Source organism: Xiphophorus maculatus, chromosome 4 (genome assembly GCF_002775205.1).
Source record: "Xiphophorus maculatus strain JP 163 A chromosome 4, X_maculatus-5.0-male, whole genome shotgun sequence".
NCBI lineage: Eukaryota > Metazoa > Chordata > Actinopteri > Cyprinodontiformes > Poeciliidae > Xiphophorus > Xiphophorus maculatus.
Window position 1 is genome coordinate 26,209,946 of NC_036446.1, and position 27,912 is coordinate 26,237,857.

At 39.5% G+C, this 27,912-nt stretch overlaps 1 protein-coding gene across 2 annotated transcripts in view; it reads left to right on the plus strand.

The window, feature by feature from the left end:
• trip4 (thyroid hormone receptor interactor 4) overlaps positions 1-26,751 on the plus strand; it is an 87,115-nt gene extending 60,364 nt beyond the window's left edge. The window contains exon 13 of one of the 2 annotated variants that reach the window (XM_023331887.1): positions 26,538-26,751. In XM_023331887.1, coding sequence (XP_023187655.1) covers positions 26,538-26,602 — 65 coding nt within the window. In that variant the 3' untranslated portion in view covers positions 26,603-26,751. The remainder of the gene's footprint in view (positions 1-26,537) is intronic. The other variant, XM_023331888.1, reaches the window with a different exon arrangement.
• Positions 26,752-27,912: the final 1,161 nt, after the last annotated feature.

A 27,912-nucleotide genomic window follows, 5' to 3' on the forward strand; every position in this document is an offset into this window, starting at 1 on the left:
TTACTCACCTGAGTTATTTTAGCTTTTTTTTCATGATTATCTTCATGATCCTTAGAAAATTATTAATCTTCTAAATTAACAATTTAGAAAATTATTCATTTTAAATTTAAATTTTAAATTAAAGTATTTTGTGTCAAAATGGTTTGTTTACATGTTTAGAATGGAAAAAGAAAGAGACACAATGGCAGTACGTGAATATGAAACAGGGATTCCAATTGGTGAAGAGGCAAACTGACTCTTTTTTATGTATATTTATGGTCTTGGGTTTTGTAGTAATATGCAGTGTGTAGATTACAAATAGATGGCAAATACTGAATGCTGCAGTAGTAAAGAAAAGCCCAAAATTATTCATACCAGCAGATTTAGATTCAAAGTAAACCTTTAAATTTACCAACATGTTTTATCTGATTGGGAGAATTTCCCCTTTTTGGAGCAGCCCAGCCAGAATGTGGAGGAGAATCTGTGGAGGAAGCTAAAGTTTAGGATGGTGGCCAGGAGGGCTGCCAACCAGAAGAAATTGGTGTTAATCACCAAAGATAAAATGTCACCATACCTGAGGAATCATGGAAAAAGCTGAACTGTTATTTTAACAATTTGATTGCTGCAAAACCTGTCAACATGCTTTTTTTCATTATATATAAATGAAAGAATTTATTGTTGATTTTTAAATCAATGCTCCTTTTACATTATTTTAAAAGGAGCATTGGTATATGTCTCAATTTCTATTAAAAGCAAATTATTTAGATTTAAGTTATTTTTATGCAGCAAACATACCAAGGGTTTCAATAAATATTGGCATAAATGCACCCACCTGCCCTACACTAATGCTGCTAATACTGTATTATTACAACTTCAAGTTTTTCACCTAAAAGTTGATTTATGCCAGAATCCTAATGTCTTATAGGTTTATGGGTAGCAAAATAAGGTCAGTATTATGGATGCAGAATCAGAAAGAGGATCGCAAAGAAACGCAAACCTTTGTCCTTGTGTGCCGTCTAAGATACAGTTGATGACGCCTAAATCCGATTCTGTTTCAATCTTACCATCAGATCATGCCATTCTGCTTCTCTTGTACTATATAACTACACACTAGTGATGAGTTTGTTTCATATTCTTTTAAAAGTAAGTCTCTTGTTTTTATTTTATCCTTCAGTTAATCGCTTAAAGCTCTGCTGAACCTTGACATGTCTTTGGTTGTGTTTTCTTTATGCTAAACGGATGCATTAACACCTTTTAAGCAGATGTCAGTGGCCCTGTCATGCTGAGTTGCACCATAACTATAACCAACACATATTGTAAAGCCGGACCGCCATCGCTGCCTCAGGTCCCGTCTCGCTGCCTCCTCCTCTCTGAAGGTTACACCGCGTCCACACAAGCCATATAATTCATCAGGCTGAAGCTCCCATTAACGCTCCTTCCCTGTAAAAGCATCAAGTCATTTAGAAAATTTCTATCATAAGCCCCCACTCTCTTCAGGAAAATCAATAGCATCTGCCGCCACACCGCTAAGCCTGCTTTATTGCTGAAGAAGACAAACAGCAGGGGAGCTAAATTGATTAAGTATCTGTCTATTTTTAGAGATGATGATCCCTGCATTTGTCCACATTGATGAAACTGTAAAATGGGATTAGGAATGCATTCATGGACGCTTGGTTCGCTGCAGCTTCCTGACAAATTTGAAAGTCCACATGCGGATGCGCCTGCCACGGTTTTGTTTTGGAATGGATGGTTTGGGAGCGCTTGCTGCTCACTGAGCATTTGTCACATGCCTGCAGTGGTTGCTGGTAATTATCATGTGACACAGAACACTGCTAGGCTAACAAACGATGCATAAAAGGAGGGGGTAATTGCATGTTGTGGCATATTTGCTGCAATTATCAACCCCACCCACAGCCATAGCCACCCATGCCGGATTGAAACGTTAGACTCTCCGAGTGTTATCACAATACACATGACAGCAAACTGTTAATCAGGAAAGGGCTTTACTTCCTTCAGTCTGTCTCTGGCTCTTCCCACAGCTGTGTCTATTTATTTGCTCTGCATCTGCTGGAAGTGTTTCTTTGCCTGACTAACAGAGCAACACACTGTGAGAGGAAGTGTTTGTATATGGAAAGTAATGTTCGGATAACACAGTGAAGTTATGACGCGGCCATAGTAGCCATGAGCTAACTTTTCCGGGTAAGTCTTGCACATCTCACATGTGTGAGTACATTTTTATTGTTTTGGACCAAGTGTCAGCTGGAGCGTGTGAGAATAACACGGCTCAATTTCCATTTTTATGAACAATCTAGTTACCTCTGTCAGGGAGACCGATGGAGGGAGGTCTACTCGGATCAATGTCATCGTACCTCTTGCATGCCAAGGAGCTCATCCACCGGGTTACTGCTTTCTTTTGCCTTCGCTCAGCACCTCCCCCTCCTCCATCGCACTCGCCCGTATGTACACAGTGACACGCACGCTATTTCTCATTGCCTCTTGTTCGGCTCCCACAATTTCTCACCCATATGTAAAGAGGAGGCTTCCTGACGTTTTGCAGAGCCAGCAGGAGCCTTCCAGCATGTAGAGTAAAAAAAAATAAGAAAAACATAACCTTGAGCCAACACCCACTTGAGTTAAATGATCTACTTAACCAGACACGGGGGATTTTCTGATATTTGCTGCTCGTAATGTCCGCCGAGAGTGCGCAGACGTCCGAGCAAGAACCTTCAAATAAACACAAACTTGCTAGTTGGGCATCTGTAGAGCATTATGATTAACAAGGATGGTCACCTTTTAAAGTCCCAACTGCCATTATTTTTGCCAGAATCCCTCTCCACCCCTCCCTTTCTCACCCACACAGTACTGCGCACACACGAGTTGTTGCAGGCTCTTAGTTGTGAGAATTATGTGCAGTGGGAGTAGAAACGGTGGCCGTTGCAGTGTTTATGCTTTCTCCTCCCAGCTGAGCTGTACAACCCCATATGGATAAATTCATGAGCAGGATAAACAGAAATTATGGAGCCAAATAAACGTGTTCCCCTGATTGTTGTTGGTGGAGCACAAGTTACCAAATTAAATATCCTCTAGACCTTTATTAAAAACAACATTAACATAGTCTCCCCAAGTGTAATGCCCTTGGACTTGAATGTCAATTGAACTTGTCTTGTTTCCCCTTCTGATGATCCTGACTACTTGAAAATGTGGAGAGTGCTGCAAATATCTCCAGCTAGCTTTAAGTAGTTGCCATAAAACAAAGTGGAGACAGCTATAAGTAACACAGCCTCTGTCACACTGTTTCCTATCTTGGGTGTTAGCAAATGAAAATTTTATTTTGTGTAGCATCAAGTCATGTACATCTTGGAGGTATATATTGCTTTTGATGCACTCCTGGTTTGAACAGTCCATTTACATTGGGAATAAAGCTGTGGAATCCTACAAGATAAGTTATGTTACTTTTGCCCAACTTTTGTTTTCCTTTTTCTCCATTTGAGGTCCAACCTAACCATTTGGGAGTCCGATTCAAATGCTCTGTGAGTACCCCTGAGTTGTTAAATAATTATTGACTGACTCAATCAGAAAGTAGATCTTACCATCTGTTTCACTTTTCAGTTTTGTTTATCCAACGTCTCGAGGCGTTCTGAGTATCTTCAAAGCATTGCAGTAGACGAAGGAATTTCATTGGCTCTTTGCTATGATACTTGAGCAGTATTTGTATAAATGTTGCATCCAGGTATTCTCCCTGTGGTTATAAATCATTTATATATTTTCTGTCACTCTGTCCCTGTTCCTTTTTTATCTTTTGTTCCTCAAAAGGCTTCAATATAAATTACTTATATGTAGAGGTGGGCATTTATTTTATTCTTTCTCATTTATTGTGCTAAATTTCTTTTCTTGATATGAATTTTGATTTACTGCTGTCGTAATAAATTCCAATTAATGACCCCCCCCCCCACCAAAACAAATTTGTTCTTAATGTCAGAACTGACAGTTTTACCATTTCTCTCCAATTTATTGCATAAATACTAATAAATTTGAAAATACATTTACCGTGTGCAGTTTAGTGATACAAATCACACTCCTTTATGTAACTAGTGTCCCTAAAGAAACGCATTACAAATGGAAATGCTTTTCAAGAGCAGTACTTGTGGTTTTGGAACACAGTCATACAGCTACCTGAAAAACGTGTCTTAAATAGCTTTTATCCTCACTTTTATCATTTTCACCTATACCAAATATCGGTGTTTGTACCGATATTTGAGGTACAAATATCGCAATATTTTGAGATACAAAATATTGCGATATTTCAAAACTTCAAGTTCACATATCAACCACCCCTACTGGTTTGCGATGGGAGTTTCTTTAGTGCTAATGCAGCAGAGTGGTTTTGGCCACCAGACAACAATTCAAGAACTACCACCTTCCTTGTTTCAAAATGAAAATTTTAAACAGAGATGCAGCTTGATAAACATCTTGCACACAAATGACTGCGGAAACGTAATGCAAACCTCTAAACCTGCCAGTTTGCATGAAGTACAGGTTGACTTTTATCAGACGTGTGTTGTACTGTTTTCTAAATAATTTGCCATTTTTTGATTCACTTCACAAAAAGAGTGATGCGAAAGGTACAAAATGTTCCGGAGTAAAGTGGTTGAAGCTGAAAAACTGAAAATGCACAGGCAATTTGGCATCAAAACACATGAAAATGTTCTTTGCTTCATACAGTGTAGGGTTTAATTAGCACCATTTGCACAAGAAGCGTCCATAACATAGGAGCTCAACCATCTGCCATACATCTGCCTTAACAAATATGATCTCAGCTTTTCAACAGAAAGAAACCCTGATGGTTCCTGTGTTATTAACTCGAACATGTGTTCACTTTTTTTTTCTTTTTTTTTTTTTTACAGAGGACACAATTGCCACTAGGACGCATGTAGGGATGTCTGGTTGTACTCAAACTCTCAAAACCACGTTATTAGACATCAACAGTACAGGTCCTAGTTTTAGTGAATTTTCTGTCGCTGTCAAATATAATAAAGTCACATCAAATAAAGTTTAGCTTTCCATCTTTATTTATTTAAACATCCTTTTACTGACATTTTTTTTCCTTTTTCAAGAATAACAACGAACAGTTTCTTGCTTTAAATTCTTTAGAAACGACAAGGCCTTGTTTATTTGCTTCTCGACTTGCTGTTGTTTTCCAGTTGCTGCTGTTGATCATTCAGAGACTACATTAAAAATTCATAAACAAGGCTTTTATACCGCTGTACACATTGCACTTGATGGGAATACACTTCTTTGCTTTTTGCCAAAATTGAGTCGTGCGGCTGAACACAAGTTTTATGTCTGCATATAAAATATAAAGCTGGCACTGGAGGCCTGTTAGTTTAGCTTGCATGAAGACTCGCGGTGCGAATGAGACAATGTGGTTCTTTCAAAATTGGGAAGATAACCTTGGCAGTTCCAAGACTGAATATTTTACCCAGAGCTGTTGCTCAAAACTATTGCTCTTTGATCCTGACTGCTTCCTAGAGCAGGCAAGCTGCAGCAGTAACCTCCACCAACACTGAGCATTAGAAGTATTTTGGAGGGTTGTGTGAAATCCAAAACGAATCGTATGTAGTCTTGAGCACAAGACTTTAGCTCAACCAGCCCAATTTATGATTATTACATTAGTACTGTAATAGAGAAGGTAATGAAAACCATTTTCACTAAGGTAATTGAGGTAATAATTGACATGCTAAAAAATGCAACACTTTCATTAAGCCGAAAAATGCAACTTGTGGACGTGGGGTTTTTGGTTGTTGGTCCCCAGTTGCTGGTATCAAGGTATATGAAGGTTTTAAAAACATTTCCCTACATGGAAAACACAAATAGTTATGGTGTGGAAACTCAGCGAGCATTACCCATTAATTTATTATGGTAGTGATGTACAGTTAGCAAACTAAGAGCAGCGTATTTGTTAATCAGTGGGCTCCAGGCTTGGCTACTCAAGCAGATAGCCTAAGTAATTAGGGCTAATATTATTGTTCTGTTCTCCCAGTGTTGCTCTGTAAAGATTTTCTGCTTAATAAGCAAGCTTGCCAAAAAGTCAATTGGTGTATTATTCAAAATTTTATGTATGTATGTATTTTATGTACTGCATGTGTTAATATCGCACAAATTAGTAAAGAATACATATATGTAATGTATTCTTTACTAATTTGTGTGATTGTATATATATATATATACTATATAATTACGTTGCTACAGCAGCAATTGCTTTAACAATTGTGTCAGTTAAAAAAAATAAACCATGTATAAAAAAAATTTGTGTAAGTACCATAGCGCAGATCTGTGGCATTTTTATGAGGAGGATTATACTTTGAGAATCTCATCTTGCGCATGTGGGCACTTTTGTACTGTTTGGATTTATTTTTAAAAAAAAGGAAAAACATTTGTGTATATGGAGTGAATACATTTAAGGCGGTATAAATAGTTTTGTGGCTGAGTGGCAGCAGAGAATGGCCTGCCTCACTGGATCGTTTCCCCAGAGATGAGTCTTGTGCTGGAGCTGACTGTTGAACAACAAGCACTACTATACATCACTGCAGAGGAACAAAGCAATGCACAAAGCTTCCCATCTCCTGACCTTAAATCTAGCGTGAGTGCCTCTTTGTGTGATTGTGCACATCCATGCATGCGTCCGCTTGTGTTTGTGTGTGTCTGTGGGTATTTTTTTTCTCTGTGAGAGAGCTCCTTCCATCGTGTATCAGAGTGTGTGAGTAGAGAGTGCTTGCAGGGGTGTCAGCGGAGGTTTAAGATATTCAGCTTGCTGTCAGCACCGACACATTTCTCCCTCTGCACCGCTGCACAGATATGCAAATCCAGCCTCCTCAGAATGCAGAGCACCAGATCAGCTTCAATTTATTCCATTCTGCTCTCTCCCTCTCCATGTACTCGCCCTCCCTCCCTCCCCACCTCTCCCTTCTCTTTCTGCTGTCTTTGGTTTTTCTGTTTGGTCTTAGCTTCTCTGTTCATGGCATATGCCCTCAATGGGGAATCATTGAGGTGAAAGGATTTCTTCTGAGCCCCTTCAAGCCTAAACTCACTCCATAGAAATGTATCCTCCTTTTCAATCTCGTGGAAAAGGTGAAAGATTGCCTGAGTGTGTACATTTGCTCGTTCCTGCTTTTGCCCGTGTTCGTTTTAGTCCTGGCGTAGTCACAGATTGTCTGCATGGCGTGTGTGCAACAGTCTACTTCTCTTCCTTCAGTTAATTACCAGCAATGGAACAGCAGCGGCTTACATTGCAGTAGAGAAACACAATTAGTCAGTTGCCAAGCTGCTCTCTCTAAAAGGCTATCTCACCAACACACAGTGTCATCAGTAATCTAGTCTCAGCATAATCTAAATGCCAATGTCTATCCTCTGTGATCCATCCTCAGCCCACACTACATTTACATTCTAATTAGATGTGGCCAAGGCCGCTTTAGGCTATAAGGACCCTCTTTAATAACATGGCTGTATTCACCTTTGCAGAGTCCCACTGCGGCTGTAGAAAAGTAGGCTACACTTTCTATTTTGTCCCTTTGACATTGTGGCCACTGAGGTTTTGAGTAGCTCTTTTAAAGCCCTCAGCGTCCGAGTGTGTGAAGCCTGACAAGAGGTTTTCATGTCTCTAGAGTCTGAATTATAAATGAAGAAATGGAGAAGCGGTGTCAGAGCAGAAATAAAATGCTAAGAGTGTACACTTCACACACAATTTGGCTATAATGGGGCATAGAGGACATGTTGAAGAGGGAGCCACGTTTTATTTATCTAAAGCGTTTAAAAATGTTTTCTTGCTGGTTACAATTGCGGATTCAGGCCTTGTTTATAAAAACAAATTTCTCCGCCACATTGTTTACAAAAAATATCCTACACGGGATTGGTTTGAGAAAGGTTTTCATCCACATGTACCTGCACAATTATGCCCCTGAGGGTTGTTTTATTCATGCCAGACACATAGGGAGCAGTGTAGCATAAAGCTAAAACCTATGTTAGCCAATCAGAATACTTCAAAAACAACAACTTCCTGTTATGAATAAAAGATGCTGCTTTGAGGCTCATTTGTGTGGATAGATATGTAAGTTGAACTATTTTTGATCCTAAATTTCTGTTTTTCCATGTACACATGCAAAGACAAATACAGTTTTCTCAAATCAGTCAGAGTCAATAAAAATTTTTATTAGTGTTATTATACTGAGTTTTTGTTTGGCTGAAAAGCCAAAATCCACAGTTGTTGGTTTTTCTTTTCAGATTTCCAGCTATGAGAGGATGAGGCATTAGATAAATGGTTGTTTAAACAATGCATTCATAAGCTAAAAAAAATCTAATCAGCGTCAAGGATTTGTCTAAAAAACCGCCCATTGTGTCTCAAAAATGTATTAGTTATAATCACGTGCAAAGTGACACCAAAACAAAACAGAGGACTTCCAGCTATAACTAAACGTTGCAATTTCCTGCATTATGTTTTTTTCATGCTGCCACAGTAAAGAAAAGATGGACCAAACCAAAACTTTTAATCAGAGTACAAATGTTTCAATGGCAATAAGATATGTAGCTCACTCTGCCTTTAAATAAATGAATCAATTGAAACAATGTCAAGCTGAATGTAAACATCTCTGAAAATAGAGGATAATCAATTGATGCCCAAATTCCCTACATCTTATGAGATGCAAGTCATGGAAATCTTCTGTGATGAGCAGAGATTTTCCCAACAGCTATTCATGCTGCATTCAGGTACAGCTGGGACTCTAGGTTGTTGAGATATTCGAACTCTCCAAAATTATTTAAGCATGTTTTATTCTCAGTCATTTCTTAAAATGTCCAAACATAAACACTGAGCATTTTCAAGTGGTTATACTGTTGCATAGTCTATCTATCCTGATGTTGGCTATTCCTGCTTATACTACTTTATTGCTTGAAAATGACTCAAAACTCCAACCTGAATGCTGCAATTTTAACTAATTGATCTCAAACTGTCAATCCCCTTATTTAAATACATTATTCAGCTTTAATCTCCAAGTTCTTAAGTAGGAAGTCAATGATTGTTCTACTTCTGCTGCAGACAGCCTTATTCTCATTGTGGTAGGTTCAAATGATCATGCAGTAGCAGTTTGTGTATAACATGGTAACATACCTTTCTGATGACATGTTGAGGCATTGTGCGCTAATGGCATTTTAGACTGTTTGGAGAAGCTGCTCTTTTTTGGGAGGGTGGGTTTGTTGGTGACAGTGTAATCGCTGTAACAAGAAGAGGTGATAAGAAGCTACTGTGAAAATAATAAAACATCTCCCAGGTGTCTGCTCTCATTTTCGCTCTTGCGTATGCTGCTTTCAAATATCTCTTCCGGAGTGGAGAGAAGTCTAAACGGGGTACTAGATTTTCTCATTACCAGCGTTTCCATTTCAAACGGGTGATAGGCGGTTTGTAGCAGCTGAGACATGATCGTTTTACTGTGCATCGGCGTCGGGTCTCCCCTTTGCAGAGCAAAGCACACAAACCTGATTTATTTTTCCTATTGATTGTAAGTGGCATGACTTAACAATTCTTTCCCTGCTCCTAATGGACACGAGTCTAATTCCCCCAGGTGCTACATGGCTTAGTGTCTTACTTAAGTGCATCCTATATCACAGCTAAATAGGATATATAATGTTTTACTGAAGGAATAAGCTTAATATTTAAGGGGATTTTTTGTTATTATTATTATTATTTTTGCAGTTCTCTGTTCATGTTTTAACCAAAACCGGTGGTTCACTGTCTGCTGGGTTTCTCTGTGAATCCTGATGTTAGGCTTCCTGAGTAAGAGATAATAGAGAGTAGTGATATAGAGACAGTAGAGAATAAAAATGCAAAACACATGGCTGTTATCTTTATAGTGTCCATCCCTAAGTTCATTATTACGCATGGCCAGTCTCAGAAATTGCCTGTTTTAGCCAGTGGTGTAGTCTTTGTCCATTCCTCTCGTACTTATTTCAGTTAATAAAGGTTTGGTTGTATCGCCAACCCAATTAAACATGGATTGAATTTTCACAAAGGCTTGACTCAATCTGCTTGTTTCCAGCATTTTATGATCAACTAAATTTGACTACTGTATGATGGTTAGATTTGAATTGAACTCATTTCAGTTCCTTTGTGCCAATGAAATACTCCAACATAAAAAATGGCTGTTTTGGAAAAATTATGAATTATGTATATTTTTCAATTCAAGCTAAGACATCAACTTTACAGGAAAATTATTTGAAATTTACGGTTCTGAATTACAGTCGTTTTTGCGTCCGTTTCCGATGTAGTGTTAAGCTAAAGTATTGGGGTTATATCCTGTATGTAAATTAGAAACTATGATTTCCAGTAGAAGTCAGTCTTGCAACAAATCTGAAAAGGCCTCTGACTGAAGACTGTTGCTGTAGGACAGTCTCATGACTGTAACGACAAGCTAATCCAGGCAGCAGGGACACTATCTCAAACCATGCCATATCTCAATACCTCCTTCTCCACTCCTCTGGGATCAGGGGTCATAGTTCATGCCTTATTGTAGCTTTTGGGATGCTAATCATCCTGATGCCACAGTTATATATCGCGATAACTATCCAAAAACTTTTAAAAAGTAACATCAAAAATCCTTCAGCTCCACAGCATCCAAAACCAGAAGGAGTATTTGTCCAAACATGCAATGCCTCAACAACAAAAAATCAAGAAAAGTCTATAGAAAGAACAAATTATGACCAACATAACAGAACTTCTCCAACAGGCTTCCACTACGAACCCCACATCTCTAGAAAAAGCAGGATTAGTCAACAGTCAGCGAATGGGGAAGTGTTAGACTTATCTAAGCCTGACAGTAAAAACCTTTCAGGCGGCTCTGGAGTGCAAACTCCAATATAACACTCTTATCTCTCTATTAAATATCTGCCTTGCTTGTCTGTGTTGTAGGAAGAAACATTGCCTCTGGTAAATATTACCTCAATGAGTCATTTCCTAGCATTTGCCTGTGTGTCATATGAAGTTTGATTTCCAGCTAAGCCACAGATTTGTTGTTGGTGTTTTTGACACTTGTTGGAAAACGTTGCAGCATGAGCATCACAACTCTGAGCCAGCACAGATACTCCACATACTACTACAGAATTGACAACAGTGCTTTTGAAATGTTGGAGCATCAACATTACTAACACCATGCTGCGTTGCGCAGAGTTTCTGTCCACACTGATGAAGGAGCTGTTGCGATGTGACGGTTAATAGAAAAATTTGGAGCAACACAAAAAGATCCCCTTTGATCTACTTTATAATTAATTCAGCTAATATGTTAGTTGATCACTCAGGGACTCTCATACAATAGGCTCTAGAAATTTCCAAACAGTACTTCATCTTCTTTGTCTTCAGTCCCATATTTCCATATGCCAACATACATAACTAGATAAGAAATGAAAAGACACAGACTTTGTTTTTTTTTCTATAAAAAGTATTTAACTGTCACATCCATAAGGTGTTCCTAGACGCACTTTAGATTATTTATTATTTTCATTTTTGTCAGTTTTCATGCTGATGTCTGAGGTAGGTAAACGTCATATTTAGTGTGTAGTGGAAAAATAAAACACATTTCGCTTTTTGAACATAAAAGAAATAAGCTAAATTGATGAATTATTGGTTTTGTTAAAGGGCAGGCTATCGTACAGTGCAGAATTTTAAACAGAACCTCTTCTGATTTCAAATTAAGGGCCAATCAGAAAAGGGTTAGGGGGAAACCTTAGAAATTATAAATCATCCTTAATGACACCTGAAGGGTTGTCAGTCCTATGGAAATGTAGGAGTGGGCTGGTAGTTTTTTCTTTGATAACTGCTCACCAGCATCTGTAAGTCACATGTATTTGTTGTCTCTCAGAAAGATGTTGCACATCTGTGCATGAAGTGTGCGCCTGGTAATGCTAATCTGTTCTATCTGCTGTGGAGAGTGTTGTAGCTCTCTCTAATTTGCACATCATGTTTGATGTAACACCCTGCATCTGTCACACGCTAGAGAGTGATTATGTTTAAAGGAATGTAGATTTAAAACACATCTGTCTACTGTTTGTACAAAGTTGCTCAGGCACATTAATTTTTAGTTTTTCATTTCTGATGATTCCATAAAAAGGCTTGTCAGACGAGGCTGTTTTCCCCGAGTCCCTCCAAGCGGATCATGATTGCTTCTTTGCTGAAATCCTGGCAGAGAATCAAAGATGAAGGTGAACACTTAAGAGCTCACGTAAATTTCCTGTGCTTGCATCCGTTTGGAAGTTTATAAAACAGGTTTTTTGTGCCACTAGCAGCATTTATTCACAGTAGTCAGACAGGAAGTGGGCAGAGAAAGTGGGGAGGAAGACACTTTGCAAAGGAATCAAACCCTGGGCAGCTGCCTTAAGAAATAATATCCTCCATATATTAGACGCCCGCTCTGCATTTACATCTTGTGCAGCCTCAGCATCTCTTCCTATGTTTATGGTTCCGGCAAGACGTGACAATTCATAAAAATGTAGGTTCTTTCTTATGCGGGTCTTGTTTTCAGCTGATTTTCAGCTGAATTAAAATAAGAACCCGATGGCCCAGATGTTACAATCCACTTGAAAGGACAAATAATAAAACCATCTGTTTCTTTTCTCACCACATAAAACCTCTGCAGGATTCGTCTCAAAGGGCTGCGCGAAGTGATGACAAGACCCAGTGTGTTTGCTTTGAGATTTTCCCAAAGCTGTTCTTGTGAAATTTAAAACTATTTGCAAGATATCTGCGGACGATTAAAAGAAATGTTACAGTATGTCAAGTGATGCATTTGGCATGTCGTCGGGACCGTTAATCTCCATTCCTCTCTGCGACGAATCTGAGCAGCTGCCATGGCGTTGGAAGTCTTTATAAGATGGTTGATAATCTGGGATGCCTAATCATGTTTTAATGAATCACTTGTGGCTGCGGGGCAAACCTGCTCTCTTTTGTTGTGACACATTAACAAAGGCGGTAACTGATAAAACCTTCTTGTTTAGTCATTATAGGTTTTCCAGTTGCTGTGTCTGAACAGCCAGTTCTTGGGTTTCTTTGAAACTGTTTCTGTTTAACTCAGAACAGTCTGCAACAACCTGCTATGACAAAGTAGGACATCGTAACGCACGGCTGCCAGAGAAGCGATCTGTCTTCCTCTTCATTTCTTTGAAGTGTGGGTAGGTGAGCAAATTTCAACCTAAACTGTGGATGGAATGGAAATTCTCAGCACTGCGTCTGTCGAACGATGCAGAACCACTAAATAAAATGGTATTCAGTACGACAAAAACACAAGTGAAGGGAAAGACAAGAATACAGAGTTAGGTTAAATTAAAGTAGCTTTCATGGCAGAAGAAAGGTTTCCATTGTTTGGGATTTCTCAGCTTATCTTCAACTATCATGGGTGACTCCAAGATCTCCACTTTGTTTTACCCATAAAATAACTGTTTTGTGAAGGCTTTTTTGTCTCCTTACAATTCTTTCTATTGTCCAGTATTCACTGTTAGCTAAAATAGCACGTAACGTTTCTCAGACGTGTCTAGAACAGCACTTATTTATATCTTAACTTGTATATAGAACAAAACTGCAACATATAATTTGTTCTGCACTTCTACATACAGCTCTGAATCATTTGTTATATCCATTCATTTCCATTTTGGCCCAGCCTACTCCATTTCCTACAAGTTACAACCAAAACAGTATGTGCCCGCATGCTTAGCCAGAGCATTTATTTCTGTCAAGTATTTTGATGAATTGTTGAGAAAATTAACCGCTTAAATCTTGACTTCCTGACCCATCCAGTGTAACTATGACAGCCTACTGCTGATATTTAAATTGGAGTCATATAATCACATCTACCTGCATAGGTTTTTTAATAGATTATAGAAAATGTCTGTATGACGAGTCGTCAAAGTATGTATAGAAAGTCTCCAGGACTGACACGCATGTCCAGTTGTAGATGGTTGGTTTCTGTGTAAAAAACTAAAACAGCAAAAGATGAGCTGTATGTAGTGAGCAGCACTTTGGCACGCCTATGTTGTTTCTATTTCATCACAAATGTATTGCATTTAACACGAATGTGTTTAAGGTTGCCATTCGTGATGTGAATACAAAGGAATAATTGGTGATAATTGTGTGTCAGAAAAATTAACTGTTACCCTTATGAGCTGCCATAAAGTTTGGTTCATTTCAAAAATAAACTTTGTGACAAGTTCAGAAAAGTTAATTAAGTTCAGAACATGCGATTTTTCTACATGTTGCCTCACTATTAGCTGGTTATATTTGAAATATCCATCTGTGAATGCAATTCTGAGCAAGATGAAGTGAAGGTTTTGCTTGGGGAAAGAAAAAAAATGCCAATTCCTCCTCTAAAAGGTTTCCTATCTGCAATCCAAATTGTACCTCTAAGTAACTCTTCAAACATTAAATAATGCATTTATTACTGCATGAGTTTTGCCTCGGGTAACTTCGAAGACAGAAGCTCCAGTGAAATATGTGCAAAATCCTCAGACCAAAAAAATTGAATGTATTGGAATTTCTTAAGCTGACAGAACTAAGCTCCGAGCAGTTTTTGAAACATTCATCACTAATTTCCAGCGGACTAAACAGATGCAATGAGCTTTCAGTGTGCACCGCTTCTTCTGACAGCCTATTTATGTCCAACGTTGTTTGGCTGACAGACGTTAAAGTGTTCAAACACAAGCTGAGCTCTGCTGGTTGTCCACTTCCACAGGAAGTTAATCTGCTGTTGGCAAGTTCCTCATTATGTATGTTTGGAGTGGGAATGTGGGCCAGGAGGAAAAGCAGAGATTATTACAAGAGCAATGTGATCCCTAGAGAGGAGAGTCGTTTTTAAGCCTGTTCTACTCACCATTGGCCTTATAATGACGCAACTAGGCCTATGAATGTAATATTTGCATCTGCTAATATATTACTAAAGACATTTGTTGTTTAGATTTATTTACACTTGTGCAACAAATAGCCATCATTATCCGGGTAATACAGTGTGTGACACTGGTCTTTAAATCACTGCAAGCTTTTCCCACCACGCTTTTTGAAGTGCTTAACTGGACCCCTGGCTTCCCTAGCATCTGTTCTTTCCATTTCCACCCTGTAGACGCAGTGGATCAAGCGCCATAAAACCGGTGCTTTCTCAGCAACAAGTGTTTGTTGAGAACCTTCGTCCGAGGTCACCCAAAAAAAAACAAAAAAAACAATTAAAAGATTTTGAGGTCCATCTCTTCAAAAGTCCTGAGTTAATTTTTAGTTTAGACAAGATTTCTTAAGGAACAATGGACGTGTTCTGGCGATATGAAGACATGACTTTGCGGGGATGATGTGACAAATAATAGGATTTGCGTAGATAAATTGTCTTGTTACACTGCAGCTGTGGAGCAGTGACCAGATGTTCATCAGGGGAGACAGTTGGAGTCGGAATGATGAGTCTTTTTAGGACAAGAAAAAAAAACTTGCTAAAAAAAAAAAACATCCCTAGTTTAACAATGAAACTACTCCAATATTATCTGATTGATTCATGTGAGAAGACCAAATCATTAAATAAGGAAGAGGATAAATAAGCATGAAAAGATCAGAATCCTTTCAACATTAGGATGTTATGGACTAACTCATCCAGTTTGTCCAAATTCACTTCTTCAACCTGCCTTCCTTGTGTCTTAAAATTATGGACGGATTAAGTGTGTAAGTGCAACATTACCAGTTCTTTGTAAAAAATAAACGGTTTAAGTGAGGCTTGAATTGGAGTCATATTTTCGACCAGAGCCCAGACAGATGGCCAGACTCTCCCTTCACCTCCACTCCAGATTTTAAATCAGAGCAAAACAGCTTGAGGCAAAAGCACTTTGGGGAATACAGAAACCTTTGTGCTCCATGTAAATGTAAAAAACTGTCATTTTCAACTTTCTTCACACAGCATTTAAATCTAAATTTTTAAAAGTCAACTATTGCTTTTGTCGTGGTAAGTCTCCTACTGCTTTCAGGCAATAAGTGTGTAATTTAATTTATCAAGGACACATTCTACGATAAGATAATGATTTTCTAAGATACCTTTTACAAGCAACAAAAGGAACGTGGACTACCCCTTTACTAATTGACCCTATATGTCATGTTTTAGCTGTAGGCAGTTATAACGGGCGTCATGTCCAACATGTGTCCATGTGTGTATGAAAATGTAAAAGGTTGTTTAGCAAAATACTTTATTAAACCCGAAGGGAACTTAAATGTTGTGACTCAAACTATACAATTTTCTTCAAAGGGTTGTTGTAGATATTGCAGGCAGAAAGAGTCGCCTGTAGCGGTCTGTATCACAGTGGTTCTGAAGAAGCCTCTGACTGAGGAAACTTTATTTTAAAGCACTCTAAAGAAGAGGACGTTCAGGGTTGTCCGTAATTGTCATGATTTTACAAAGAATACTTCTTTGCACCGTCGTCTCCAGATTTTCCACGGTAGTCCCCAGAACAGAACCAGCCTTCTTAATCAGCTTGTTTAGCCTTTTTAAGTCCCTGGATCTAATGATGGCAGAAGAGATTACGCACTTCACAACAGACTGATAGAAGATATGCAGGATCTTGCTGCAAACCTTTAAGAACCTAAGCTTCCTCTAGAAGCACAGTCTGCCCTGTCTCCTCTTATAGACGGCTTTACTGTTGCAGCTCCTGTCCAGTCTGCTCTCCAGGTGAACTCTGAAGTATTTAAACTCCTCCACCAACTCCACTTCTTCTCCCACGATGGAAATCATGTTCGATCTGATCATGTTTTCTTGCATTCAAGACAGAAGAACATCCATTCTTTCTGCAATTGTTCTATGTTTTTTTACGTTAGCCTAGCGTGTTGCCTGGCTAACTAAAACACGCTAAAGTTGCAGCGTGGTTTACTGTGTTTTTTAAATCTCGTGCTTACATATTTTGCTTTTTATCTAGCCACAGTATAATTGTTAGCTTAAGAGAATGTCATGAATGTTACAGTCTCTCACGCAGTTTTCTCTTAGCTTGTTGCTTTGCCATAAAAAGTCGGTAGAAGCTAGCAAATGTTATGCATAATATTTGAACAACCGGTGTAGATCTTACCCTTTAAGTAACGCTGTAAAATCTCACCCCGGTTGCAGATCAGTCTCTCGTTGGTTGGTCTCAAGCAGAACTAGACCAACTCTAATTATGTTAGTACATGTATGGAGAAAGTTAATACAGGCCTGTTGTTCAAAGCTGTATGCAGCTATACACACAGGTCCATTATGTATAGTGGTCAAATCCCAACCAGCACCATCTGGGGATAGTGTGTAATAATCACATGCTCACATGTGTAACCACTGTATGAATATATATTTTTATATATACGATAGGATGTGATTGTGATACTCGTGCCTTTCTTTCTTGACCATTACACAACGTCTTAGCCACTAGATGAGTTTAGCGTCTCAGCCTTGAAGATTTACATCAGCTGTGGCCGTAAACAGCAGTGGGAGTGTATCCAACTCTCCTAATGTGTCATGAACTTGCAAAGCATGAACACATGACACAAATATAGTGTAGCAGTACTCGTAGTGTTCTGAATATCTGGACTCACATCATTTGTATTTGGGTTATTATGAATAAAGGCGCAAATTACTCTACTGTGAAAAGAGGAAAACTATCTGTATTACCACCCCTGATTAAGCCTACGACTGTTTACAGCACATTTTAATTAATTAAACATGAGGTGTTAAAAAAAGGCCGGACCTTTAGGTCAGCCACAGCGCGCAAGCTTTTGACGCAATTTAGAAAACCATCCTAAGCTCAAAAGAACTTACTGTATCAACTAATGCCAGTAACAATTTAAAAATCGACAATATTAGTGAGCTACTAAATACACCCTCGCTCTACTTTCCAGCACTGCGTTTGCTGTCCCCCGACTTGTCAGACTCTGGATTTCTGGAGAGTTGTGACAAACTGTCATGTGCGTGACTAAATCGGCTCAACGGTGCAGTGTTGGTTGGAGGAATCACTCAGCCGTTACAGCCCCTGAGCGTCTGTGGAAACAGCTTCAGGCAGGGAGCTTTGGACAGACCCAGAGACGGGAGAGACTGTGTTCTCTGCAGTGGGAAGCACGGCTGATGTGTCTTCCTAACCTCTTGCAAACAGCATGCCAGCACAAGTCTCAAGCAGCACCTCCTCTATCCACTTGTAAATTCACTGGCTCGGCAGCGCAGGAAGGGAATTTAAATTAGGTGTGACTAACGGCAAGATGGGAATCCAGGCAGTTTCCCTCCCCTCTTGCTGTGCTCCCCTGGCTACTGGGGTTTTGTACACATCCACTTTCCTGCAGTGCTTGAGGCTGTCAGCTTGGTTTCACATTCAAAATGACTTCAGCTGGAGGTGCATAAGCTCGACCAGACGGAGAGGAGAAGATAACAAGGCAACATCGCTGGGGTGAAGCATCAAAAAGAAAAGGGAGAAAAAAATAAAACCATCAGATTTGCACTTTTACCATATCTGCAGAAATCAAGAAAATTGGGAAATACTTGTGCAGAATGTTGTTGTTTTTTTTCTTTTTTGTGGTGCTGCATTGATCTACCAATTAGAGCTACAGTAAATACATAGCTAAAGCCAGATATGACTTCTTTTTTAAGATTTCTTATGCGGTCTACAACGCATAATGACCTAATCAAGTGAAGAACTCAACACTACACAAGCTTTGGAATATCTGATTCAATCTGTATTCATCTAAACGCAAAACTACTACAGTTTTTCCGCTTTAAGGACCGGTGCTGGAGTTTTGGACATGTCCAGCTGTAGAAACGTGAAAATCTCCAGGCATTAAATTGATCACTTTGCTCCAGGAAACGACCCATTAGTCGCCCACCTCACAAGAGGCGAGTCAACTGGGCAGTCTGTCTTTCAATTTAGCTCTGGACACATTCAGACTGAGCTTTTATTCTCTTTAAGACTGAATTTCAATTCAACGACCCACCACTTAGCCTTACTGCTGGGTTTTGAATGGTCGCAGCAGAATTAGAGCTGCACTTTAAAAATATTCAGCTTTAGGTGTTTTCGCTCATGTCTTTAGAAATGTTCGATTCAATTTTATATTCATCTGAATAAATCTAAATGGTCATCTGAAAAAAAAAGTGCCATAAATTATAATACCAATTTGGAGTTGGTAGTTTAAGTCAACAGATTGGGAATATTTCATAGAGGGCTGTCAAAAAGATTGCTTGGCTATATTACCATATAAAAGATGCAGATAAGTTAATATATGCTGAAAAGTTCAAAGATTTCAGTTATTGGTATAATTACCTTTCTTACAGTCTTTATTATTATCTTTCCAAACATTTGACAAATACTCAACATAAGTGAAGAATAGCAGTGGTCCATTAATGGTCCCAGATTGTTTTGCAGCACTTATTATAAGCAAACTGTGTTTCCTTAGACTAATTTTTAAATAAAGATCTGATTTAAAAAACTTTTGTTAAACCTACAAAACTATGAGATGTCACTAATAGTAGATTAAGAGACTCTGTTGATCAGTCGAACATAAACTGTGCAAGTCATTTTTTTTCTGACTCCACTTTTGTTCTCCGATATATTAAAAGTCAATATCTTATAGAAGAGGTTTAGGTTATACAACCAAAACACTAAACACCATCTTCTAAGATGTCTAAACTGTAGGTTCTTTGCCTATCATGTACTTTCCTATAAAGCACATATTTGATTTGGGCTTCTTTGGAATATCCCTCAACTCTGGCTCCCTGTTCAAGCCACTGAATCCTGGCATTAAGTTAAGGTTTGAAAGAGCCCTTTTCACTTTCAGCTACTTCTTACTCTCGCCTCGGTTTCTTTGTGACAGACTCTGAGCTGGGGTTTTTTTTTTTTTTTTTTTTTGTGGGAACCCATTGGGAATCACTGAAACAGATAGTTTTCAAGGTGTTACATTCAATCAGAGAGCTGCCGGGTGCTGCATTTTATCTCCCTTTTCTGTGTCACCATTTGTAGGCATGAAGCAATTTCCTCATGCCAGAGTGTGCCTTCAGAAGGTGTGTTAACGTGCGTGCCGTACGCATAGCTGTTCCGGGTTTATTATTAAGGTGCGTTGGGATTGATGTGTGATAAAAACGATACAAAAGGGAAAATAGGATTCATCCTTTTTTGGGTTTTTTTTCCCATTTGTTAGTGCGTGGGCAGTCGCTCTTAGAGAGAAACAGCAACCAGCCAATTATTCCTATGATTATTATTGCAAGGAGGCTGATGGACTGCGTGTTATTGATGTCAGGGAGGATGTCAGCGGACCTCTATTTCATTCTAATAAATACTCTTTGCACTCCTGCCCCTGGATTTTCAAGGGATTACGTGCAGCCGCTTTCCATCTGCAACGAGCTGTACTTTCCCATTATCCGTTACAGTAATAGTATGCGGGCAGCAATATTTCTTATTATGGGAAAAGACTATTTAAGTTTAGTGGACGTCTAAGTGTGTCTGTGTGGCTCGGCGTGTGTTTTTATGGTCTTGATGATGGAGCTGGGCCTCTGCAGACAACCTGTGCTTATTTTATGGTCTTCTATCCCCAGCTGCAGCGCGCGGCCAATAAACCTCTCTCTAGCAATCTCCAAACAGTGCAGCAATCAATGGGAAATTATCTCGGCCAATCGATGGTCCTGCCTTTCTGTTTCTCTCTCTTTTTGCTTCCACCAGCCGTGTCCTCCGTCGCCCCCCGCTCTCATCCCCATCCCTCGTCTCCTTTTTTCTTTTTTGCTATCTCTCTGTTTTTCTTCCGCCCACTCCTTCACGCCTCGCCTTCTTCTTTAACTTGCATTCCCTGAAGCTCTTCTTGACTCCACAGCACCTATTTTGAAATGCGACAGCTCAGCAGCTCTGGAACCATTAGCAAAAGTCGCTTCTTCTTTTTTTTGTTCACAGGGAATATTTAACGTTTCTGGTCGGAGTCTCCTGGCAGCTGTCTGCTCGTAAGACCCAGGGTTTCTCCTCCCGCTCGTTGGCCTCCGGTTGACAGCAAACAGTTGCTCAAAACATTGTTATTGTTCTCCTGTTTGCTGAGAGATACGTTTTAATGAGGGCAGATAACTGTCTGAAAGACGCTTCCTAAACGGTTGCCTTTCATTTATCACAGATCCGGTGCTGAGCTTCACTCTTTAGTAATACTGGTACCAGTTAATCAGTCGTGGGATCAGACGTGTCGCGGTTCCAGCTTTTCTTCTTCGGATCTGAACCCTGTCCTCCACAGTTTAAGCTGTTTTATTGTCGCGAAAGATCCCAGAGCCCTTAGTATGCTAAAGAGGTCATTCAAAGTTATGATTCCTCGGGGAAAGATGTCAGCAACATTCGACTCTTTAGAAAGCTGGAAAAACTGTTTTTATCTTTTGTTTTTTTTGTTTTTTTATCTAGAAGCTTAAACCACTTCAACCACCTCTCATTTTTCACACAGTTCAGTTTCTCAGCTGTAGCTATAGATGGCTTTCTGTGGCTAATCTGCAGCAGACGTTTAGGCCACATTTCCAAAACGTGGTTGAGCTCAGCCAACAAGACTTCTGGTTTTTGGTCGCGGCCAGCACCTGGTGCTTTTATTTTTGGCGTCACCTCGCAGAGCTGAGGCAGTAGTTGAAAGGGACGTGAAACAACAGCTGTGTGTCCCAGCGTGTTGCAGAGATGTTGCTGCACTCATCGGCGAGCAGCTGTCACCTTTCTAACACCTTTTGTTTCCTGTGCAGGTCAAAGAGCACACCGCATCTTTCACTTTCTTTTGATATTAGCAGTGTTCAAATGTTAGTTTGGTGTCTAAAAAGAAAATGAAACGGGAGGCTGGGGGGAGAGCAGATTGTCAGAAGCTGCTAAACAATTAGCTAACTTGTTGAAGACTGAAGCAATTAATTATTTTTGATTACCAGGTGAACAAAGGGGTTTGTCAGTGACATCACCAGCTAAAATACCCACCAACATGTTAAAAAGAGGCTGGGTAAAAACTTTAGACACACGCAGGCATTCAAATCCGTGTATGGTTCATTTTTTAGTTTTTCCATTTCAAAATAAAAAAAGAAAAAAGTGGGTGTTTTTTTGTCGTTTTCACAACTAAATGAAAACTTTTAAAATAATAAAAAAAATCTCTTTTTTTTTTCTTACTGTTTTAATGGTCAAAGCAATGACAAACTTTTTTATTTGTTTGCGCACCGTTTAGGAAACATGGTCTAAATTGCGAACACGTTACATTTTCATTTCTGAGGCTTCGTTTCTGACACTTCAGAAACAACCAAAGTCTCACCATCAGCTTTTGCCAATTCAGTTGCAATTGCGTATCAGTTTGTTTCTCTTGTAAAGCATTGTGATGTAGTAAAGCATTGTGATGTATTAGAGCGAGACATGTTCCAAAAAGTCCTTCCAAAGCAAGCGGTGCAAATAAATTTAACGTTGCATTTTCTGAAGTCTTGCACCTATTTTGGATTGATTGTGATTCTGATGGCCGTTTGTTCCCAGTCGTCTGAATTATGTTAGATTACAAACCAAAATAACCTGAGCAGCCTCCTGCTGGTAAATATTATAGTTGTATTACCACATGAAGTAACTTTAGACGATAAGTAGACCATAAATTAGCTTAATGGCATGTATGAGACATCCTGTACAAATTGACACAAGGTTGGTTCAAAACATCTAGTGTTCTAGAAAAAGTTGCTTTGAAAAGATTAATACTAAAAGAGGGCAAAATAACAAAGCAAAAAAATGACCCAGTGATGTTTTTCAGAATGATTAATGTCACCACTTTGTTGATAATGTTTGCTTTATAACAATGGCCGCAGTTGAGAATAAACAGACATTTGACCTCGTTAATCTGGTAAAGTCCTGTAATCATGTAGTGTGTGTCCTCCAATGGGGCGAACAGGACGTTTGCTGATGTCATGTTAAAACCACACCATAGCTTATTAATAACCATAATGCTGAAACAAAAAAAACAAATAAAGAAAACAAACAATCTCCGGAAGCTGACGAACGTCTTGCTGTCTGGTTCTAGTGTCATCAAAGGATTCATACTGCGATCCTTCCTTTCATGTAAGTAAATCTGCCTTTCTCTTTCTAAGAACACGAGTCTCTTAAATCGGCGAACATATTTACAACACTCCACCTCTTCCACCATGACAGCATTAACTCTTTGTTTGCAGAGCTCGTAGCTGTTCTTGAATTTGTACGCTTGGCTTTGTATTCACGAGCGGGGAGCTAACCATGCTGCCGACTCAGACTGAGCGCTCATTCCCTCCACGTTTGCTTTGACTCCGATAATCAGCTTGTTTTCATTTTTGCCGATACGCGGTGTCTCACGGAAACGTCACCGTGTTATGACAAGAAGGCAAAAAAAAAAAAAATTACAAAATTTACCACAGCAAATTTCCCACAATATTGATTCTGGCTTCCCCACCCCATACCAAACACCCACAAGGAGAGCTGGGGAGGACAGAACCGGTTGGAGGAGTTAGACGATTGGCTTCCCAGAACAGAGAGAGCCTGCCTATGCTGGCACAACACCGCTCTGACTCGGGCTCTGCTGAGCACAACTGCCATCTCTGGGTTTTATGATACAGTTATTGGGCTCTTACCATCTAATATTTATTCCCCCCCACACACACACACGCTACAGTGGATCTACTGCCTGGCCCTTGTCTGCTGAATGTTTCAAAAAGCATTTTAAACTTGGCATGAAATTCTGTTAAGATGGATTTGTTATTAATGTAATCTTGGATAACCTCTTGGCAGCCTTTGCCAAATAGAAATAATAAAAATTAAAAAAAATCTGGAGAGTTTTCCGTGCCGAAGCAACACTCGCTTCTGGCAGAACCGAGACACACTGACAGCCGTTCAAGACGGGCTTGGAAATGGTGAGCAAGCAGCGCTTGTGCTAAACACCGTGTTTATGCCGCTGCTACCCACAGAGTTCAGCCATAACGTGACAGCATGAAAAAAAGAGAGCACGAGTGACAACTGCAGCTCCTGCCTGTCACACTTGTATCATTCTCATCCCCGCCTCAGACACAGGGAGAGAAAACAACTGGCTAATGCTGCGGCTTCACAAACGGGAGGCTTGTGTGTGGCGGTGAGACACGGGGTTATTATTTGCTCTGCAGTTAAGGACAAGGTCGACACGGGTTATCGGAATCCAGCAGGGGTTGTTCTGCAGAAAAGGACAAAGCAGCGGAGCGTAGTTTGGGAGGATGAGCTCTAATGGAGAAATGTGATCAATACAGAGGATGCTGTATTGGCAGGAAAAGGTTGCAGTTACGGTAGATTAGGAGGTCAGCTCTGGTCAGCAACTTGCAGGGGCGTTTGTTGCTTTCATCTCCAGCAGCGTATGAATAACAACGTGCCGAAATCCTTCCTGAAGATGCACTCTTGACAGAAGTGCTCGGATGTTTACATTCTGTGGACCGTCACACAAAATAATGACGAATGGACGATATTATAGAAGTTAGCGTGTTCTTCTCTCACCGTTTTCAGCTGTTTCTCCTGATTGTTCAACTATGTATTAAACTGATCAGCTTCACCTCTGAACCAAAACTAGTTGCATAGTTTTGATCCAATGGTGTTGCTGTTTCTTCCTTTTCCTCTGTATTTTTTATCATCAAAATCAGAAATTAGTGTTAGCATCCAAAGGATTAAATGAACACACTCACCTATTATCCGCATCTCCTGAGCAACATTCCTAAATACTTGTCTTCATGTTGTAACGATGCTCTTTGCTAGATGTTAGTATTAGACATTTTTAGGTTTTCTTGTGATAATATACAGTTATATACATGTTCGATCCCCACTTTTCACCTGCTCGCCAATTTGGCTCGTTGGCGACTTCCCTTGGCAGCTTAGTCATAAAAGTGGTTTAACTTTAACCCTTCCTGTCATTGGATCACTAGAATCTAATAAATTATTAGATATTTTGTTTCGTGAAAGAATGAGTTTTACACTTTCTCAACACAAATATGAAAGGACATGCAAGCCTAAAGCCAGTTGGCATGACCATTTTATTTGTGTAGTGCAGTTGTAAATCTATTTGCACGTGTACTTTGGGCGTGTCCTGAATGAATTCCTCAATATCAGATTTTTGTCATAGCGTGCGCGCCAGGAGGTGCCAACTTCAAAAAACTTGGAATGTTTAACAAAATATTTAAGAAATGAGAGTTGTGCATTCACCAGCTTCTGAAACCTTCGATTTTCGTGCAGCATATAAAGTATTTGAGGTTGCTAGCATCATACCTGAAAATAATTAGCTAGTTGTGGTTTGTCACTAACAAACCACAATTTTGGCCAAGTATAATAAAGACGTCAACTCAAGTGTACAACTTTCATTTGAAATCACTGCAAAAACAATATATATATATATATATATATATATATATATATATATATATATATATATATATATATATATATATATGGATAGCACGGACATGTATGCCATGTCCTAAATTGTATGCCAAAGTATTCATTTGAATTCTGTATGAATTAATACATTTGTAAATGGGGAAAAGATAAAAGATTTCGAACATATCTGTTGCATCACTGTAAACCAGGGGTCTCAAACTCCAGTCCTCAAGGGCCGCAGTCCTGCAACGTTTAGATGTGCCTCTGCTGCACCACACCTGAATAGAATAATTAGGTCATTAAGGCTCTGGAGAACTGATCTACACAAGGAGGAGGTAATTAAGCCATTTCATTCCAGTGTTTTGTACCTGTGGCACATCTAAAAACTGTAGGTCTGCGGCCCTCGAGGACTGGAGTTTGAGACCCCTGCTGTAAACTATCCCCACCAAAATAGACACTAGGAGTTTTGAACAGTCTAGTTTCAAAATAATGGCGTTCCACAGGGATCTATGTTGGTCCCAAGTAAATTCTTTGAACATAGATACAAATATGTTTATTTTTCAAACCACATTGGCATTGATTGATGCGAATGTGTCTTTTTTTGCTGATGACACCATCTATATATATATATATATATATATATATATATTTATTTTTTTTATCCATGTTTAGATTTTTACAAATACATTATGTTGATGACATCAAGGCTGTTATAATAATCTAATTGTCTTTCATAAAACATTTTATTTCCACTGTTCTAAGACATTACAATAATAATAACTGTATTAAAAACCTTCCCTTTGGTGATGCAGGCCTGGTGTGTTTGTCCGAGTTGTCGAACTTAACTTGAAGACGTAGCATTTTAGTCGTTTCATTGTGTCTCGGTTGCATTTAATGCTCCTGTAATTAAAGTCTGTGACAAACCTCTGAATTAAAGCAAGTCTTGTTTTGCTGCCAACAAAAGCTATTTTCCAGTCTCCTCTGTTGAATAAAAGGTCTCATTGGTCTTTTCCTTCATCATCTCAATGTCTCTGTTCATCAACCGGAGGCCGCCTGTAATCAGCAGCCCTTGAGCTCCCAGAAAGGTCATTCTGTCCATTTGATGGTGTTTTGATTCATCCCTTCCTCTTTTCTCTCCTCCCACCCTTCCTCTATTCCACCACCCTCTCCACTCCCCCTCTTTCTTGCAGGGAAGCTGGAGAGCCACTATCACCAGGGTGCCAAGAAGGGGCTGGTCCCATCAGCTGCAGTGTGACACGAGAGGAAAGGCTCTTTGCTCACATGGCAAATTCACATTTTCTGGTCTCAATCTGGACTGGAGTTTATGACCAATGCTGTTTGAATCTTTGAGTCTGACTACTTGTATTTGCAGCGATTCAATAAAAGTTTGATTATTATTGTAAATGACTATTTCTTTTGCAAATACCTATGAAATTGGGTTTGTTTAAAAAGAGATTCAAACTGCCCTTGTAGTCGTACCCAGATTAGAATAGCAGTTCAAGCAGAACCTAAACGGCTACTAGAGAAATGCAGCTCGACTTCCCTCGCTAGACACTGGCCTGTCATTACCCGTCTTTCACTTAGGGCCACATTTACACGAACAATAGCACTTTGTTAAAAAAGCACAGCCTTGTCATTAGCTTCAATGAAACCATTTGATTACAGCAGCGAGGGCGGGCGGGCCAAGCGGGGGGGAGGCGATGCCAGAGGCAACAACCAACAGGGGAGGCAAGAATGCAGAAGATGGTTAACTCTGAACGAACACTGCAATCAGTCATCCTCAATCAACATTCGATTATTTCATTGTATTTTTTTTGTTGTTGTTTGTTTTTGAATTACGTTTTCCCCTCGAAATGGTGAAAGCGCAGAGGAGGACGAAGTACCCACTGAGAGTTGTTGGTTCCGATAAGCCCTCGGATTGGGATTTACCTTCGATGGAATTTGATCCTCTTTCCGAGTACGTGTTGCAGCATGCCAGAACGGAGGATAACGCTTGGACACATGGGTATTTTCAGCCCAAACAACATGCGTTATCTTTCCTGGGTGTGTCCTTCCTGCTCATATCCACAGAGCTTCAAACCTGCTTTCCACGACGAACTCCGTAAAACAGAGAGTGCGGGATGTTGATGATCTACTGACACTATTTTTTTTTTTTGTATTTACGTTATTGATCATTTCAGAAAATGTCAACAACATTCTTACACACCCGGCGTTCGTAGCTCTTATTGTTGTGGCTGATTCTGAAGTTGCTGTTTGTCATTTCAGCGTGTTAAACTGACGGTCTTATAAAACGCAGCCCACATGTGGGTTCAGTCTGCAAGGCCCACTGAGACCGAAGATCGCAGCAATGATAGAGAAGGTTAAACTATGCAGCGCATGCTATTAAGTGTGTGTAATAAAATGTTGGAAAATGTTGCCAACCATGCAGTTTGTGAGTCACCTCCGCTCAGAACGAGGCAGGGCAGAAAACACGAAGATGAAGCTGATGATAAAGGAGTTTAGACTATAAGGAGAAAAGACTGTCCAGCTACAGCAATCCATTTTCATTTGTTCCTTATGTGTTTT